The sequence below is a fragment of the Acanthisitta chloris genome, unplaced genomic scaffold (assembly GCF_000695815.1).
Source record: "Acanthisitta chloris isolate BGI_N310 unplaced genomic scaffold, ASM69581v1 scaffold11125, whole genome shotgun sequence".
NCBI lineage: Eukaryota > Metazoa > Chordata > Aves > Passeriformes > Acanthisittidae > Acanthisitta > Acanthisitta chloris.
The window spans coordinates 51,170-70,004 of NW_008675374.1; the positions used below are offsets into that span (position 1 = coordinate 51,170).

Here is an 18,835-nt window from a genome sequence, read left to right on the forward strand (position 1 = left end):
CTAACCTGGTTTTTATGTTGTTTCTGTGTCTCATGCCACAAATAGCAGATTTGTGACATCTCACACTGAAGCTATTTCAGTGTTGCTATTTATACAGTCTTTTAAAACCAGACCAACAGATACATAGATGCACATAGCAATTAGTCTTTAATACCATTAAAACTAATGGTTGATGTAGAAGAAAGATTTGTAGTTTATTTCTATGACAGAGCAGTAAAACTGTTCAGCACTGAAAGATGGGAGCATCCATTTCTCTGAGAACAGTATTAAGAGATGACTTAATATATTCCAGAGTAAGACACTGCTCCTAAGCTGTAATTCTGTAAGACAGTTCATGATATAAAGAAATGGTGGTGCTCAGCCTGAATTCACAGGCACTTCCAAATACAGGTGATTGCTCATGATACAAAACAGCAGGGTCAGGACAACATATATCAATACATCTTAACTTACCAGGCAGATGTACTCTGAAAAGACATCAGGGGTGGGCTTAAAGCATCTCCTTTTAAAGTATGTACTGTCTGTGATGTTTGAGGCTGGGGCTGAGTTTGAGGCTGTGTCTCTGGCTGAGGCTGTGTCTGTACTTGGCTTGGGTCCTGAGCAGGGTTAATCCATCGGCTCTGTCCCTGTGTCATCCACTTTCCCTGGATTCCCCACCGTGCCAGGTAAAATTTGCAAATATCATAGTTCATTGAAGAGTAATATAAAAGGTCCAGTATCAGTAAGATCACCACAAAAAAGCCATAGATCCACACTCCTAACAGTGCACTGTAGTTGCTGTGAAAGAAAAAAAAGGACAACAAAGCAGTTACCACAGAATCACAGAATTACAGAATAATCAGAGTTGGAAGGGACCCACGAGGGTCATCTCATCTAACTCCTGGCCCTGCACAGGACATCTCCAATAATCACACCCTGTGCCTGAGAGTTGTCCAAACACCTCTTGAACTCTGCCAGGCTTGGGGCTGTGACCACTGCCCTGGGAGCTGTTCCAGTGCCCAAACACCCTCTGGGGGAAGAACCATTTTCTAATATCCAGCCTAAACCTCCTCTGATGCAACTTCCAACCATTCCTTTGGGTCCTGTCACTGGCTGCCAGAGAGAAGAGGTCAGTGCTGCCCCTGCACTTCCTTCCCTGAGGAAGTTGTATCCAGTGATGAGGTCTTTCCTCAGTCTCCTCCAGGCTGAACAGACCAAGTGACCTTAGCCACTCCTCATGTGATTTCTGCTCAAAGCCTTTCACCATCTCTGTTGCCTTCTTTGAGCACTTTCTAATATCTCAGTCTCTTTCTTAGTTTGTGGTGCCCAAAACTGCACACAATATTCAAGGTGAGGCCAGAGCAGAGCAGGACAATCCCCTCCCTCGACTGGCAGTGCTTGCCTGATGCACCCCAGGACACAGTTGGCCCTCCTGACTGCCAGGGCACACTGTTGGCTCAAGTTACCTCTCAGTAATGACCATTGTGGTAGTTTATCAAGGTTGTTTGTTTCATTAATCATATTTAATATATAGAGGGCTGAAACAAAATTTTCTTCTAAAGCACATCTTTAAAAATCAGTTATTATTTCAATCCAAATACTGCTATATGCATGCCATGGGAGGTTTTTAAAAACTAAGGCCCCCTCTCTTACCAATATTTTTATTTCTCCCTCTCCTCTGTGTATTTCTACCAGCACATAGCATCAATGCTTTAAGTGAGACCACTGACATGTATTTGGTTGATTTGTTATATGTCTCATTCTGCAAATTCTCACTCACAGAGACTCACCCTACTGAAAATGACAGGGCACTTCTGAGAGAGGGTTAACCATATGAAAATATGCTGTAATAATTGAGGCCCAAGAGTGTCCATACTACTGGAAACATTCACTGCTGACCTGCATTACAACCCATTTCTCTTACAAGGTGTTTCAAGTGCTTGAGTTTGCTCTGAATTTAATAATTAATTATTGATGGATAAAGAAGATATTAGTAGAAGTATAGGCTTTCAAGAGTGGCTGCTAAAGACCCCTTGGTTTGCTGGTAATAAATTTAGGAAGGAAGAACATTGACAAGATCATACTGCACTAATGCATTTCACAGGAAGGAAAATATGTACTACATTGAAATGTATATGTTGGTGTAGTTATAAAGTGTATATATAGATAAAAGCCATGAAAATTATCAGCTGCTGGCATAGTGCACAGAGCTGTAAAACAATGACAGGTGACTAAAGATATTTAAAGAAAGGGGGGAAAAACAGGTGGAAAAGGTATAAGGGGTCAAGAATTTGGCGATCAAAAAGGGGAAGAAGTGCTAAAGCTCTGCTGGAGATGCTGTATTATTAAAAGAAATATGACTGTCAGGTGTAAATGCAGATTGGATTGAAAACTGAGTGAGTGGAGAGGATGAGGACAGAACAGAGAAGGAAAGAAATGGGTAAGAATTATATTGTTAGGCATAAAGCAAAAAAAAAAAAGCTAATGTAGACCTATGAGCTAATGTGGAAGTATGTGTATTGGAGACAGTGAACCCAAGAGGAAGCCAAAGGGATGCCAGTACAAATGTCATTAGGAAGAGTGTCTCAAGGAAAAATAATATTGAAGTAGTAAGTGGACAACCCACATCTATGTGAACCTGCACTCACATGAAAATTGAACACTCAACCATATTGTCCTTTCACAGGCAGTGAGAGACACTTTGAGGGAACTGTATTTTATGAGAACATTGATCAAAATGGAAGTGCTGCGAGAAGAAAAAAGGCTGAGGAGTCATATTACAGATGCAAGCTAGAAAGATATTTTGACATTTTATAAACACGTCCCCAGCTTCTTTGGATCAAAACATTTCTAGTCTCTGCTTTGAACTTTCATTTCCGTTTAAACTTTTGTATGATTCTTTCATTGTATACCTTAAAAAAAATCAGGATTTGAAACAAGAAATTGGATAAGAAACCAGAATTTCATGTTCAGGAATACATTCAGTGCAGGTAGCTCGGCAGGGAAGTTTCCGTAACATTTAATTTCTGTGTTGCTGTCTGTCAACATTTAAAGAAACTGATTCTTCCCTTCAGGGCATGATTTTCCACGACGTGGATATAATGCTCTTAGATTAAATGACACTCCATAAGAGGAAGGCCAGAGCTGTTAATGGGTCCCTTCCTCTGTAACTTTAGGGCTATGCAAGCCTAGAATTAAAACAAAAATTCAATAAATTTCCAGGAGGATTGGAAGCAGACAAAATAAATTGCTTCTGAAACCCCTTAACTGCAGAGTCTTTGCCTCTACTAAAGACTTACACGTGCAAGTCTAACTTCACACAACAGTGAGTAGACCTTTGTAATGCAATAAAATCTTTGCAGTTCAGGCACTTGAAAGTGTAACAGGATCTGGTTAATCCAAACTTCTCGGCAGTGCTACTCTTGGCTTTCCGTGGATTTATTCCTATTGGGGTAAACTCTTCTATTTTCTGCTAATATAAATAAAGGGGAAGTGAAGGCTGGAAAAGTTAGGAAGAAATCACAGTAACAAATCCTGTTCTTCCTTATCACTAATGCCAATAGGATTCATTTTGCATATAGGTGAGCTGTATTTGATCCCTAGCAGGAATAGAAAACATGTTAGTTTTGTTTTGGCAACAATGTGAGAAGCAGGAACATTTCTTAGAGTTAACCCAAAAGAATTTTTTTTTTATTTTAGATATTTCATTTCACCCGTCAAATTTTTGATTAGTGAAAATTAGAGCTATTTTGAGTGTTCCAATTTAAAGCAATAATTTATTAATCATGCCATATGTAAGTTACTCATCTGCTCCTGCTAAATAACATCTGTTTCTCACAAGTACAAAAATGAAATACTGCTTTATTTTAATTAACAGACAGTGGGACAACAGCACTATCAAAAGGGCCTTGTGAAAAATCACAAGCAAAAATAGTAAGTAGTATGTTCAGTACACAGAGGGAAAATGCCATACTTTGATGTTTTCTGTTTCTCAAACTTTTAAGATGTAGAAAATATTAATTTTGCTGATGGCTACTAATTATATTAAAAATTAGAACCGTCCTACAAATTAAGAAGATTTCTTAATTAGAAAATAAACAATCTTACTTACATAGAATAACAGTAAGGCCAGAAACAGAAGAGAAATGGGGAACAAAAAACTGCTAGGACTTGCTCTCATTTCATTGAACTGAATGATTTAATTGTAAAAGTTTCATCTTGCAATCTGATTTTTCCTGTACTTTCGGGCAGAAGTTTCACTTTGATTAAAAATAAAGTGTGAACAGATTCTCTTTAGGTTCCACACCAGGTTTAGCAATAGAGCTCCAAAAATGACTTCTAAAACTCTGCTGCCCAGTCCTCTGCTGCTGCTGCTGGCACACAAATACCAAAGCTAAATCTGGAGTGAAAGTTCCAAGACAATTTCCTTTTAGCTTCTCCATAAAACAGGGTAATTCATGGACCTATCAGCAATCCTAGTGGCTCATTACTGTAAGATATGTCATCTTTTCAAGAAATAGGATGTATATATGGAATGGCCTTGATACAGAGCCCACTTATGTAAATGGAAATATTTGCTCTGACTTCAGAGAGCCTGGAATTGGGCTGAGAACAAGAAATACTTTTGCCATCCATCTCCTCCTATTCCATCTAAAGACTCCTGCTTAGATTTCTTTAACATCCCTACACACAAATAAAAAGACAGGTTCTTTTATTATTATTCTTAGCTATATGATTCCTTGCATCTAATTCATTCACTTTTTGAGACAGATGACAAGCTGGTTATGGCCAGGCTATATCTTTTGAGAAGATTTTGTTGGGATTTTTTTCTTTAGTGCAGCACATAAATAGAATAGAATAGCACAGAAAATAATTCATTTGGGAATTCAGGTTTGAAAAAATAACAAAGCAAAACAATGCTGAGCTGAATTTGACAGTTGTAGAGTTTAAGCATGGGCAGATGGTCATGGAAAGTGTTTCCTTCCCTATTCTTCTTAAATAGGGCTGTTTCTTGCAGTAGGAACAGTAAGTGTTGCCCCAAGGAAATGCAAGCTTCCATCCAGCCTTGGTACTTCTACCCTGAGGAAATCAGTGCAGGTTTTGCATGTCTACTTTAAATGTGATTTTTGTCCCTTATTTTGTTTTTACAATTATCTCCAGGCCTTTGTCCAACCCTGAGGAACCTGCTACTGTCAGACCTAAGGTCATCCCAGCCAAATTACATCTTTTTGCAACAGTTGGTAGTGGAATTGATAATTTAATTTTCCTGTTTAAGCAAATGGCATCTCTGCAGGAGACATTCTGTACGCAGAGAAAGATGATGCTATTCTATTCTCACATTGGGTTTGGTGCAATCTTGTACTGTGGTGTGCAAAAGCCATCCAACTCTGAAAAACTGGACTAAGAGAGAAGGAAAACCACAGATACATTACAGACCACCATAACACTGTTCCAGTATCAGGTTAAGGACCCCTAGTGTAGTAGCACTCCTGGCAATCCACCAAAACATGCACAACAGAAAACTTGAAAGACTATGAAAACTAGATTCAAGTGCCTGCTATTTTTAAGAATAGACAAACAACTTCTTAGACAGTTTTAAGGGAAAATACTTTGGATGACAGAACTTTTCTTGTCTGTTAGACATCACTGGTGTTTCTATATTTAACAACAAATGAATTGTTCACATTCAAAAATATTATAGACTGATTAATCTGCATGATTACAAGATATAATAGCCCTGTATTCTGCACTTACAAACACACAGAAACCTTTTGTTATAGCAACGGAAAAATGTAAATAAACTTGGGTATATTTGTATTCTGTGACCGTAGAAGACAAACAGTGCCATGACAAAGTCACAAGTCACATCATTAATTTTTCCCCTCAACTGTATTATAAAACACGAAATTTGTTTTGATGATCACAAGAATGGCTAAGGGGAAAAATAAACCAAATAATAATATTGAAATAAACCAAGCAATAATATTGAATCACTCTTCCCTGAAAACTATAATCCTTTTTTTTTTTCAGTTCACTGCTATTCCCATATCCTAAATTATTCTCCCCAGCCACAGTACAATAGGTTTCATCAGAATTTTTTTCAGTGGTGTGTGAAATTAGATCTAAACAAAGAGCTGACTTTGTCACTGTAAACTGAACCCTGGATGTATTAGAATCCAAATAAAGTTAAATTATCACATATGTTAAATAAAGTCAGAGTGTATTGAGTAAGATGTTTTTTGCAATGTTTTCAATGTAGGCATTTAGGGTTCACTTATTCTTACTCCTACTAAAATCACCAGGAAGTTTTCTACCAATGTCAGTGAGCTCAGGGTGAGATCTCTCTCTCCTCTGCCTCACTACATTGGTGGAGTTTTATGTAGGAAGTAGCATCTCTTCATTTTCCTGGTCCTGACAGATGCATCAGAAGTGATGTTTCAGGAAGTTGCAAAAAGGCAATACTGGTTCCACCCTTGCACTTCTCTAAGCTTCATCTCCAGAATCTTTTTATTGTATTTACCATGATTTCACATACCTTTGCAAAAGATCACACATAGCTAATGTCCCCAGGAAATTCTGGACTGAAGACATTCATGGTTGAGAACCACCTGCAGATTCACATTAATTTAAAGCCATCTTAAATGGGTAGTCTATTTTTATAAAACCATGAATCTTACTGACAAAAACTACAGAGGTAGTTTCTTCATCACAGCTGAATAAGGTGACTTTAAAAAAAAAATCTAGCTGAAAATAATATAATACACTGTGCTCTAAATATCTTAGAGCCCTATATTTATTTCTGTGGGTGTGCATGTGTGTGTGTGTACATGCACAGATGTGAGTGGGCAAATAGAGAATGCAGGAGGCAGAGAAATGCTCTGTGTCCCAGGGTATACTTTGCAAGCAGCCTATACTTGTTCCTCTGCTTTGGAAAGTGGTTGCCTTCTGCATTTTAGGTTGGTGGTGGAAGGAAGAACAGAAGAGCCTTACCTTGGTAAGCTCTGGCCATGACTACACAGAGTAGCTGCTGAGATATTGGGAAAAGCCTGAAGCATCAGCTTCCTTCTTGTCTGAACTGCATTTGGGCAGTAACACCCCAAACTCTGTGGTGACACTGCCTGTTAGGCAAGCTTGGTTGCTTGGCAGTGTTGCTGCAGGGTTTATGGAACAGTAAGGGAAGAAATAAAGCAAATTTGCTGTGAGCAAGACAAAGACCTGAGAAAGTATGGGAGCAATAGCCCAAGTAGTCCATTCTTGAGGCTCTGTGTGTAGCAAATTCTGGCTCTGTGACTATGTGCACAGCACATCTGTACTGAGAGTCCTGCCAGGACCTCTCTTCAGGCAGACATCTGTGAGAGCAGAGTCATCCCAGTAAACAAAGAAGCAGCACATCCTAGTTTTACCACATAGCATATGTGGAGTATACATTACATGGGAACACTGGGGCAACTGTGCTATAAATGCCACCAGGTTGCCTGAAGGTGAAAGTGCTACCAGTTGCTGGACTGTCCAGACTGCACAAAGGGGGGAAAAAATAGATGGTATTTAATGGTTCTTGAAGTACCTTCCCACTATTCTGTGTGATATGTTCCCATGATGTTCCCAGATGCACTACAAAACCAAGGCAAGGAAATTTCACCTGAAGGACGTAACTGCACATACAGTAACAAGACAGTATTGATCCACATTGATTTAAAGCCATCTTATATGGGTAGAGTCTATTTTTGCCTGTCTTTTACACTACATAGTACACAGACTTCATTATAGTAGAGGAATGCCACTTTAACACCTGCAGATTTAGAATATGCAACTTCTACGTCTATGCAAGATTCAGACTTCTCTGGGCAGGTCTGTATAGGGAGTGGTTGCTAAGGAAGAAGATGGTTTGCTGACTCCAGGAGCTGTCTGCTGCTGGTCACAGCTGCACAGAGTGAGTTAAAACAACCAGCATCAGTATTCCAGCACCAGAGTCTCCTAGCAGCCTTGCACCTGCTTCCATAGGAATGAACGACAACACACTGACTGAACTGCACCACATAGGAAAACACTAAAATCCCTGTTGTAAACAAAAATCAATAGACTGGGATTCCAGTTGTCTTTACTCTGCTTCTTCCTTGCCCTGGGGGAGCTGAACACCAGAATAAAATGGCAGAGGAAAGCAGATAGAATTCCACCTGGGGGGTTTACATCAGGTGAATGTTGCCCTCTGCACCAAGAGAAATCACAGCAGATTAGTGTGGCCAGAATGTCAAATACTAAATAGGAGACAGACCACAAGTCAAGACTTTGTCCCTGTGAATAGATAATCAGTAACGAAGATCTACTTGCTACTTACTGGTTCTTTAGAAAAAAAAAAGTTACTGACCTTTATCTTGGAGAACAGCTCCCAGCAGTACATGGAAGTATCCCAGGTAACAGGCAAGGAGTCCACACAGTGTTGGTATATAAGCAAATATATTCTGCTACCCAAGGTCAGTGGTTTGTTACAGGAGGTTTAAATTCAAAACATCAGAGATTCAAAATAGTGCATTTGGGTTGATAGGGAAAATGTCAACTCACTCCCTCTCTCCCTTACGAATAGCTTTGGGGGTTATTTTTACTGATACACATTTAAACATAGTTTGGAGCACATTAGTGTCAGGGAAGAGACTTTTGCAACTTTGATATATAACTTTATATTTGTTACATTTATATGCAATTTCTACACACATGCTCTCCTAGCAATGTTTATAGTCCACATCAAAGCAATGCTGCAAGATCCATTCTTTTAGGAGTTCTGTAACAGCAAAAACCTTTTAGTCATGTTTTTCTGTATGTACAATTATTCTAATTGCTTCCATCATTAAGTGCATCTCAGACGATGTTATTAGAGCAGGAACAGTTTGGTGAAGAGTACTCTGAAACTCATTTACTTACTTATGCATATATCCATCTGCATTCACTGTTAGGTTCATCTGCATAACAGTTTGGAATTCTGTCTCATTGCAGCAGTATTTAAATACTGTGTTGTTATGGTGACAGCAAAAGATGTAAGATTTATTGTCAGAAAGACGGGGGCAGTGAAAACCGAAGTGGTAGCGACCTTTGTAGTCCGTGTATGGCTCACAAACCCGAAAGTGTGCGGACAACACTGCAAAACAAAGAACAACATTGGTTTCCTGAGTCACTTCTGTTATCTCTATCTTATCAACCAGAATTTTGCATTGGCAAGCTTAAACAATTGTTGTTTGACTTCTGAAAAACATTCATATTTCAGAACTTTTCAACACGATAACATGTAGTACGTAGAGATTACAATATTTAGACTTGTTGTATTTTGAATTTTAGTGTTATTATGCTTCTAATTACCATTGTTTGTCTTAAGGGAAGAGAAGAAATGCCCTTCGTGCTATGAGGCACAAAAATATTTAAGGAAATGTTTTCGTATTGCTGTTCTAATTATATGAATATCCATAACACACAACAATGTTCATGTTTGATTCTCCTGGGATGACTTAATAAACCCAAAAAGTCTATGTAGAAACTGCAATAAAAGTGTGATGGCACCTGGTCTACAGTCACGATTCCTGACAGAAAATATCTTCTCTACTGCAAAGGTCATTCTTTGACAAGGATTGTTCTGTCAGAAACAGTAATTACAAACAGTATAACAAATCCAAACAACTTTGACTTTGCAAATAGACAGAACTAATAAAATATAGGTATTCCTGGGAGTTCTTACCTTTCACTTTCAATACGTTCTCATGTAAAGTGTTTATTACAGCTCTGATAACATTTTTTTTTCCAGTGACATGTCACACTGATTTCACCATCACTTTTACTGGGGGTGGGAGGACAAGCTCTCCATAGACATCCTTTGGATGCAGCCTTGAAGCTGATTGTTGTATGGCAACAGCCACACTGTGGTTACATCTACACAGCAGGACTGTGGGCAGACGTAAGCTCCCTGACCAAGCCCTAAGCCTACAGGCTGCAAACAGCTCTGAACTTGGAAGCTCTGCAATCACTGGAGTTTCCCACAGCTCTCAACTGGAAGCTCTGCAATCACTGGAGTTTCCCTGAGCTAATCAACCATGCAGAGAGGCAGGACAGAGATTTCTTCCACTGTGGTCATGAGCAACCACATCCGACTTCCTCTTTGATCTGAAAAGTCTTTTAAGAGACAATATTTGGTTCCACAGACTGCCAACATTCTCACTGATTCATAGTTTGTGTTATGGTAGGCCTTATGGCATCATTTAAAAGTACAGGAAGCCCAAAGGGCTTACACTGAGGAAAGTGAAATGGAGAAGTTGAGTCTGAGTTCTTAGCAGCGAAATGTTTTCACTCTGACTAGGGAACAGTTTCAGCAATGCTGTGGGTAGGTGCAGTTCATAAAGTTACACCAATCAATAAAGGATATTCACTTCAGACTGACAGAATTAACCCTTGTAATTTGGTGTATGATTTTTGTATCACTCTACCAGTACAAGAGGTTACAGATAAGACTTGCATGGATTTAGTTAACTGTACTGTATCCCTCTGCACATAGTCCCTGCTGATCTGTAACTGCATCTGTGCACCTTATCTGTCTAATCCTCATTTCTTTCTACTTGCTTTAAGAAAAGCATCTTCCTAACACTTTTGCCTCTCAATTTTATAAAATATATTAACTTCAAGGCACATCTTAAGGATTGTGACTATGGAGATTACTTCATTATTTGTATGTCTAGAGAGAGCCTAGAACAAAAAACAGGGTACTAATCTGAAAATAAGGTAACTTGTGCTGCTCTCTGAGAAAAAAAACCAACCCACCCTAAACATGTAACATTTATATATGTGTGTGCATACACACCCACCTGGCATCATTGCATTAACAAAAGAAGAAATAATTTTGCAGATTAATTCAGTCAGGGACTGAAAGCGATAGAAAAATGCTATTTCTAAAGGAGCACAGATATTGAGAAAACTATTTATATATCTGTTCTTGCCCTGCCTGGGATAAAGGTGTGTTCCAGATGTGAGGATGCTATCATCAGTAAAGGAATTGTCTTTCTTTAGGGTTTTCAAAACCTTCTGTAACTCTTGTAACAAATCTGCATGTTCAAAATCTGCCACAAAATCCACAAAGCATGTAATTGCATGGAGATTTATCTGTCTGAAGAAGTACTTACTTTCCTGCACCCCCTCCTTAATTAATATAGCAATAATGAAAGTATCCAGAATAGATTAAGTTCTGAAAAAACTCAGCATTTGCAGTTGGAAGGGACATCTGGAGGTCATCTCATCCAACCTCTCTGCTCAGGCAGGGCCACAACATGGCTCTGTTGCCCAGAACCATGTCCAGATGACTTTTGAGTATCTCCAAGGATGGAGACTCCACAACCTCCATGGGCTACCTGTGGCAGTGCTGTCACCCTCACAACGAATGAGTGTTTCTTGGTGTCTGGAAGGAACCTTCTCTGTTTCAATTTGTGACCATGTCTTCTGCTCCTGTCACTGGGCACTACTACTCAGAAGTTTAGCTTCCTCGTCATTGTCAAGTGTTTTACTTAACAGCACATGTGAAAGTATCCCCTGATCCCTGAGTGGGTCCTTTGCCCATTTTAAAAAGAAAACAATCCCCAAACTTCTTTGGGAATGAAAACTGGGGGAAATGTGATTACAGAATAAAGGGAGAGTTAAGGTCATAGGAAGAGAGCTATCTGTAATAAAATGTAGTCCTAAGCAAATCCTTAAATATAAAATGTGCCAGTGATTAAATAAATGCATAATGTGATGACTGAATTACATTCCAAACTTAGTCAATGTGTGGTGGATTAACCTGGTAGGCAACTAAACACCACAAAGCTACTTGCTCGCTCCCCCTCCCTGTGGGATGGGCAAGAGAATCAGAAAGGCAGAGAGAGAAAATTCATGGGTCAAGATAAAGACCATTTAACAAATGAGTAAGAAAAAAACCCACAAGAACCTCAAGACCAAAAACACTGACATGCAAGTGATGCTAAAGCAATCACTCACTACCAGCAGACTGATGTCCAGCCAGTCCCTGACCAATTTTTTATAAACTCCCACCCATTTTAATGCTGAGCATCTGTTCTATGGTATGAAGCACCACTTGGGCCATTCCAGGTCAGCAGTGCCAGCTCTGTCCCCTGCCAGGCTCTTGCCCACCTCGGCCTCCTCACAGTGGGCACAATGAGGAACAGAACAGAGCTGACCCCATGGTAAGGGCTGTTCAGCAGTAGCTAAAATACTGGTGTGTTACCAACACTGTTGGTCACCTGTCTAAAAGACAACCCTACAGGGGCTGCTGTGAAGAAAGTTAACCCCACCTCAGCCAGACCTACTACACAGTGAAAAAAACATACCAATTTATTGCAATCTGTGTGATTTTACTTGCTTTCTTTGCTACTCTGTAGATCAAAGATCCAATAAAGTGTGAATTTGTTAATTTTTTTTTCCTGAAAATGATTTTGTTTAAATTTGGAGGAATAAAGCACCTTATTTCTATAGAAATACTTCAGGTAAAAGTATTGTACCTGCAAGGCTCTCAAGCTGTCTATTGCAGAGGTGGCAGCTGTATCCAGGGGAGTTCCATGTGCAAATTCTCATACTCTTTTTGAAAACCATTATTGAACAGGTAAGTGAAATAGATGCTCTTACCTCTGCTGCTACTGATTTCAAGAGAATAGTCTGTCCTGCTTCAAAGCACTGATTTAAGTTCATCTTAAGATTTATCTACTCCACCTTAAAAAGTACACAGCCAGCATACATCAAACTGTTACTTCCCTATCTGTTCACAGTTAGAGATCTGTGTAACGCTGATTACATTTCCAATTTAGCTACTAAATTTTTAAAGCCCCAAGGCTTTCAGAATGGCTGGTCTTTATAAGCTTTCCATATGGATCCACAGAAATATTCATATGTATGCATTTACCACGTTAATTTGCTATATGGACATTCATTTCCTACTTCAAAGGAAAAACACTGTAATGTGCAAATAATCTGTCAATTCTTGCTTGTTAATATAAACCTTGCTGTCATCTCTGAATTTATAAATGTGTTTCAATCATTAAATGAATATAGGCATCAACATTGCTGCAAAGCAAATCTAAGAGTGGTCAGAAAGGGTGTTCTGGCATGACTGCATGCTGCTCCTCCCTTTATCATGCATTCCTTGTGTGCCTAGTACAACTAGTAAGTGTTCACAAACTCTAAAATGCTGTGCCATTGTGAGCTGGATAGCACTGAAATAAAATGTCTTGTTTCAGTATTCTCAATCCAATTTCATCCTTTTTAAAAAAACGGAGCCATAGAGGACCCACTCTGAACCGAATCCTTGCTTTTCAGCACTTTTTGTCCCTGCCTTGAAAACATTTTGCCCACTTACCTGGAGTCAGGCAACTGCATCTCCTTCCTAACCACACAGCTAAAGCTGCCAAACTTCAACCTCACTCTGAGTCAAGACCTTGGTATCTGACCACACCTCTGCTCCACTGTCACTGTTGATGCTTCTCTCCTCTCCTGACACAAGGAAGACTGAGCTCAGAGACAAACTGTTCTCAAGGCTTGTCTGTTGCTTGTGCCCTTACACACATGGAGTCACTGAAAGCTACACTTCTAATTGTTCACTGAGGTATTCAACCATGTGTACAGATTTTAGAAATTTATTACGAAGACCGTGAATCTTAGCATGCCAAAGACTTGGCAGTAAAGCAAGATCTTACAGACTCAAGTCTGTAAATCTAGGGAACTCAAATAGAGTCTTGCCATTAGATGTTCATTTCAGCTCAGTTTAAAAATTATGTTCATATCATCCCAGAGAGTGTAGTATCCTTTTCTACCCCTGTCATTCCCACTGCATAAAGCCAGTAGTTTTCCTTTATGGAAGCTGACCTGTCTTGGACAAAAAAAATTACATTCATGCTGGCTGCAAAATAATGATAAATTTCATCCTGGAAAATGTGTGTGAGTTAGCAATGACTTAAACCTATTCCCACAGATGTCAGCAGCAAAATTCCCCAAGGAGCAGAGTTCAGCTGGCATGAAAGGCTTGTGATGATTTCAAATGAAGCCTGTACTACATGCTAATAATGGATGTCAGATAATAAAATACTAATATCCAAGGAGCAACTAGAAGATAAGATACACATTTACAAGGCCAACCGTTATCAATGTTAATAGACAAATTACGTAAGAAGTGAAAGCTATAAGTAATTAGTTTCAAATAAAAACATTGTACTTCAGAGGCAATACTTTTCTTCGGAGATAAAAAAATATCAGAACCTTGGCTTTATGTCTGGGTTTCAGGAAATAAATGTGTGTGTATATATATATATATATATACACACACACCTTTGGCTGAATACATCTATTTGCACACACAGTGTAATCACAGTGTCCAGTTCAACTGGAGCACAGGCATTTATATCATCTTGAGGAAAAGGGTTGGAGAAGTGGCATCTCAGGACATCTCTAGTAGAAGTCCCCTATAAAGTGTGCCAAAGGTATGAAAACTTAACAAAAATCAACAGAAGAGACTGGAGCAGCTGAAAATGTTTTGTGATGTTTGATGCTTGTTTGACCACTTCATTGAAGTCTTCTTGATAACTGACTTCATTCATGCACCACAGCTTTCTGAAATTACTTTCACCTAGTAAACAACAAAGAAGCTGCTACAACCCTAGTGCCTGGTTCTAGTCCACAGGAGAGGAGGGCAGGTACATAACTAGGGATGCAGCACCATGCACAGGGATATCAGTGGAAGGACTCTAAAGGAAAATAATGTTTTAAGATTGGGCAGAGCAGTAGCCTAGTTGATAACATTATAATATTGATAGCAAAAGGACTGTGTCAGTTATACTTAAATAATGAACTGTCATTAGCAAGAATCAACTTGAGCATTGCAAACAAGCAATGAGACTGTGGGCAACAAAATGCACACCTGAACTAACTGCTGAGGATCTAATGCTGAGTATTAAAGGCCCTACACAGACAGAGTAGCAACAGCTTTTCCTGGAGCACAAGGATACTTTAAGACACATGATGCCAGGTAAAATTTTAAGTATGGTGGTTAAGGATGTGATGTAGTATAAGGCAATAAGGAGCAGTGATATAAAAAAAACTTTTTTTGATTAAAAATTGCTTCAAGAATCTGATATCAAAAAAACATTTTTTGATTAAAAATTGCTTCAAGAATGGAGGATAAAAGATGTTGAATTGCAAGCTAAAAATCTGTAGGCTCAAAACCATTTGAAATAAGAATATTTTAGACTTTTTTTTTTCAGTATTTATTCATAATTACAGGAAATCTTATTCTCAGAACTCCTGAAGAACAAATGCAACTAATAATCAGAGCACTTGACTAATTCTCAACCTAACTGACATGTTTCTGAACAAATCCTCTCTGTGTGCTAGGAACAAACAGCTACAGCAAAACTACCAAGCATTAGGAGACACATCTCTGGAACCACTCCCTGGTCCAGTCAATTCTTGGGATTCAGTAAAATAACATGTACTCCCAGGTCAGTACTGCAGATGCTTACATACTCTTGTGTGCACATATAAAAACCAGACTTGCTCTGCTTCCAGTAGATAGTTATTTAGCAAAATAGTAGTAAAAACCATTACTTCCAGTAGATAGTTATTTAGCAAAATGGTTGGGATGAACAGTGTTGTAGATCTTTCTTTATTCTTTTAGATGAGCTGAAAAACTAGCATATCTTTTAACTTTCCAGTCTGTTTTACGATGCCAGTGTCCTACCACCTTTCTCTTCTTCCACTGAATTTTCAATTCCATTTCAAATTCCAGCTTCCAACTCTTAAATACAAAGAGGCTTTATTTAAATTGGAACTAGATAACCTTTACAGTCCCTTCCAACCCTAATCATTCAATGACTCTATGACTTATTTGTTACTCAATTAACAATCCACTAGTCTGGTTTCTTTTGTAGGAACTCAGTATTAAATTGCAAATATTTTTTTACTGTGGCACACATCAGCAAAAAATAAACTCAGAGTATAAAAATTACCTGCTGACAAAAGTAATGAGAGCAGAACCATCAGCACATTCAAGGACTGTTGACCACAACTTGTCATCGTTGGCTTTCATTGGTCCATTAGAGAATTACCTGTTCGACAAGATGCAACACCATGGTTAAGTATCTGTTTTGTCTCCTTTTCATTGTTCAAACTTTTACTTCCCCATAAAGCTTTGGGAAAATGAGATGACTTTGCACAGTAAAAAAAAAAAAAAAATATATCACATTTTTTTCCTGGACTTAGTCCTGAAATAAATTCTGTGGCTTCATTAAAATTCCATTCTCATTTCACCATGAATATATACAGCTGTTTACATACTTCTCATTAACCCAGAGTAGAGATGAATCATATAAAGCCTTTACTGGATATTCACACCTCCCCTGTAATATACATTTAGCAAAACTGTGCTTGTTTTACTGTCACAAGAATGGGCTGTTGTATTATGTCTATAAGGACTAGAAAAATATAAACAATATAAAAATAAATTGGCTGCTTTGAAAGTCAATCTGGTTTACCCCATTAGAGGGTGCAGTCGCTCAGAAAGTGGGTCAAGCAACTGAGACGGTTGGAAACATTTCAAAAATGTCTTTTCATTAGAATCAGACATTTTATGGGATTAGTATTTCTTGTTTTCCTAGAAATGAGAAGTGATGTGGTTTGGCTGACAGTCACCCTAAAATGGCTATCCTAGTTTTTTGCAGAACAGCCCCACAACTGGGTGTGTCCCGACACATCTGCTACCCATGTTGATTCAACGTCACCTGCTCCACACTCAACAGCTCTAGCAGAGACTCTGTCCCAATGCAAGTGTCATCACCATGAGCAGGAACAGGGGGTACTCTATCTATTGTCACTGCTAATGCAAACTCCTGTTGACATTAGGGAATAATAAAGAGGCCATTTATTCCTTTGGACAAGAACACTGGGAGCTTGTAGACCAGGCAGCCTAGGTGGTGCTACTGGAAGCTGATGTGGTGAGTCTCATTCTTGGGTTGTTAAAATTGTTCTAAGGTGTTTATAATGTGTTATAATGGAACAACTTGGAAAAAGAGAAAGCAAATGGCAATTTATGTAAAATATCATACTGTTTCTGACAGCTGAAGAGAAACATTTTGTCAAATGCTTATGGAGTAAGTGCTATGTCACATAACATGTAGTTTACTAGTAGGTGACTACTACGACCTACTGAATCAAATTAAAATCCCAAGACATTTGCACCTACATGTAACAAAAAGAGAGGGGGTGAAAATTAACATATCATGAGCTACTAAATTCTGAGTAACATACATGGGCACTGGAGGGGAGACACGGTGCTCTCTACAGAGTGTTTAGAGGCAAAAGACTTCTCACCAACACAAAATGCAGTGTGGCACAAGCAAATTGACTAAGAAGTCATCTTAGCATATAAAAAGCAACAGATCACAAACCTAAAAAAATCAGTGTGACTTTTGTACAAGAAATCACCCCATATCTGCATGCACAATTAACATCCAAACCACTGTATTTGTAGCTGTGAGGTAAGACAGTTGTTAAGGGGAAAAGAATTAGAAACCATAACACCATCAGGAGAAAATAAAAGTGCAATAAACTATGAATGCTAATGAACAATATTTCTCATCAATACTGTTTGAAAAAGCTGCCTCCTTTTTTTTTCCAGAAGGAATATTATATTCATTAAAACACCAAGCAGACTTAAAGTTAGAATTGCATAAAAAAAGAATAATACTGAATATAAGCCAGAGGTTGAGAATGTAGGATTTTAATCAAGAAAAACAGCTAGAAATAACAAGCTATTGCCAATATTGATAGGGATAAAAGGAATATGATATTTTCCTGAATAAACCAAAGCTGCAGGAATTCTGGTAATGATTTATTACTGAGGGAAATCTTGGCTTTTGTAACAGTTAATTAGAAAGAGATCAATAAGCAGTTCTGTTGTGCATCTGGGAAGACAAACATGTTTGGTATAGCTGAGACTATTAAGTATTTCCATATCAAGAATAATTTAGGATGACATTAATGAGTTGATACTAAAGTTGGTAATTTGATATTTGCAATTCTGTGTAATTTGTATCCAGTTATTTCAGAAGAGCTGGCTGGGGGACATACATCATTTTTCAGTTTGCTGGGAAACAATGGCAGCTTTCAGAGGGCCTGGAGAAACCTAAGAACATTTTTAGATGTAAATGAGATAATACAGGTAATTACAAGCTCATGATGTGGATGTAGAGAAAGCTAATGGAATGGTTTATATAGACTCCAATTAATAAAAAATAAAGTAATATAATTAATGCTTATCACTGTGGGCTTATAGTAAAGTTAATTTTATTTATCTCAGTTTTGTTGATTAAGGTAGCTTAAAGATAGCTATAATATTGTAATGTCTGTAAAATATCTCACTTAGTAGCATGCAATTTGAGCAGGCAGTGAGAATGATGGAAAAAACATCAGTTATGGAAGAGTAACTCGGACTGGAAATCAGTTTTTTGAAAAGTACAATCTTGTTAGCAATTGAGTCCATACAGCCTTACAGATAATTTCTTAATCATCACTGTAGGTAGAAATCTAGAAGCTTTTCAGGGAGGGAAAAAATTTATTCAATTATGTCCAGCAGAACTGGCAAGAATTTAATTGGCATTTTAATCCAAATCATGCAATGATTGTATTTCACTGAGTGTCAGCTGAGAAGATCAGAGCAAAAGACTAGAACACAATAGAGCTGCACATTAAAGGTCAGGAGAGTGACAGAATCTGTGCAGATTAATACATATACACATCTGTACATATTTATGATAGTAGGGAAATGCTCCAATTGTCTAACTACTGCTTCAGT

General features: G+C 38.3%; 1 protein-coding gene across 1 annotated transcript; it reads right to left on the bottom strand.

The window, feature by feature from the left end:
- Window positions 1-453: 453 nt before the first annotated feature.
- Window positions 454-16,059, bottom strand: KIAA1644 (KIAA1644 ortholog; the record flags this gene model as incomplete). The annotated part of the gene is made up of 3 exons (XM_009075721.1): window positions 15,993-16,059; window positions 8,896-9,109; window positions 454-777 (listed from the first exon to the last, which is right to left on the bottom strand). Coding segments are annotated over exons 1-3 (605 nt in total), but the record flags the coding sequence as incomplete, so codon positions are not given.
- Between the last annotated feature and the right edge of the window lie 2,776 nt (window positions 16,060-18,835).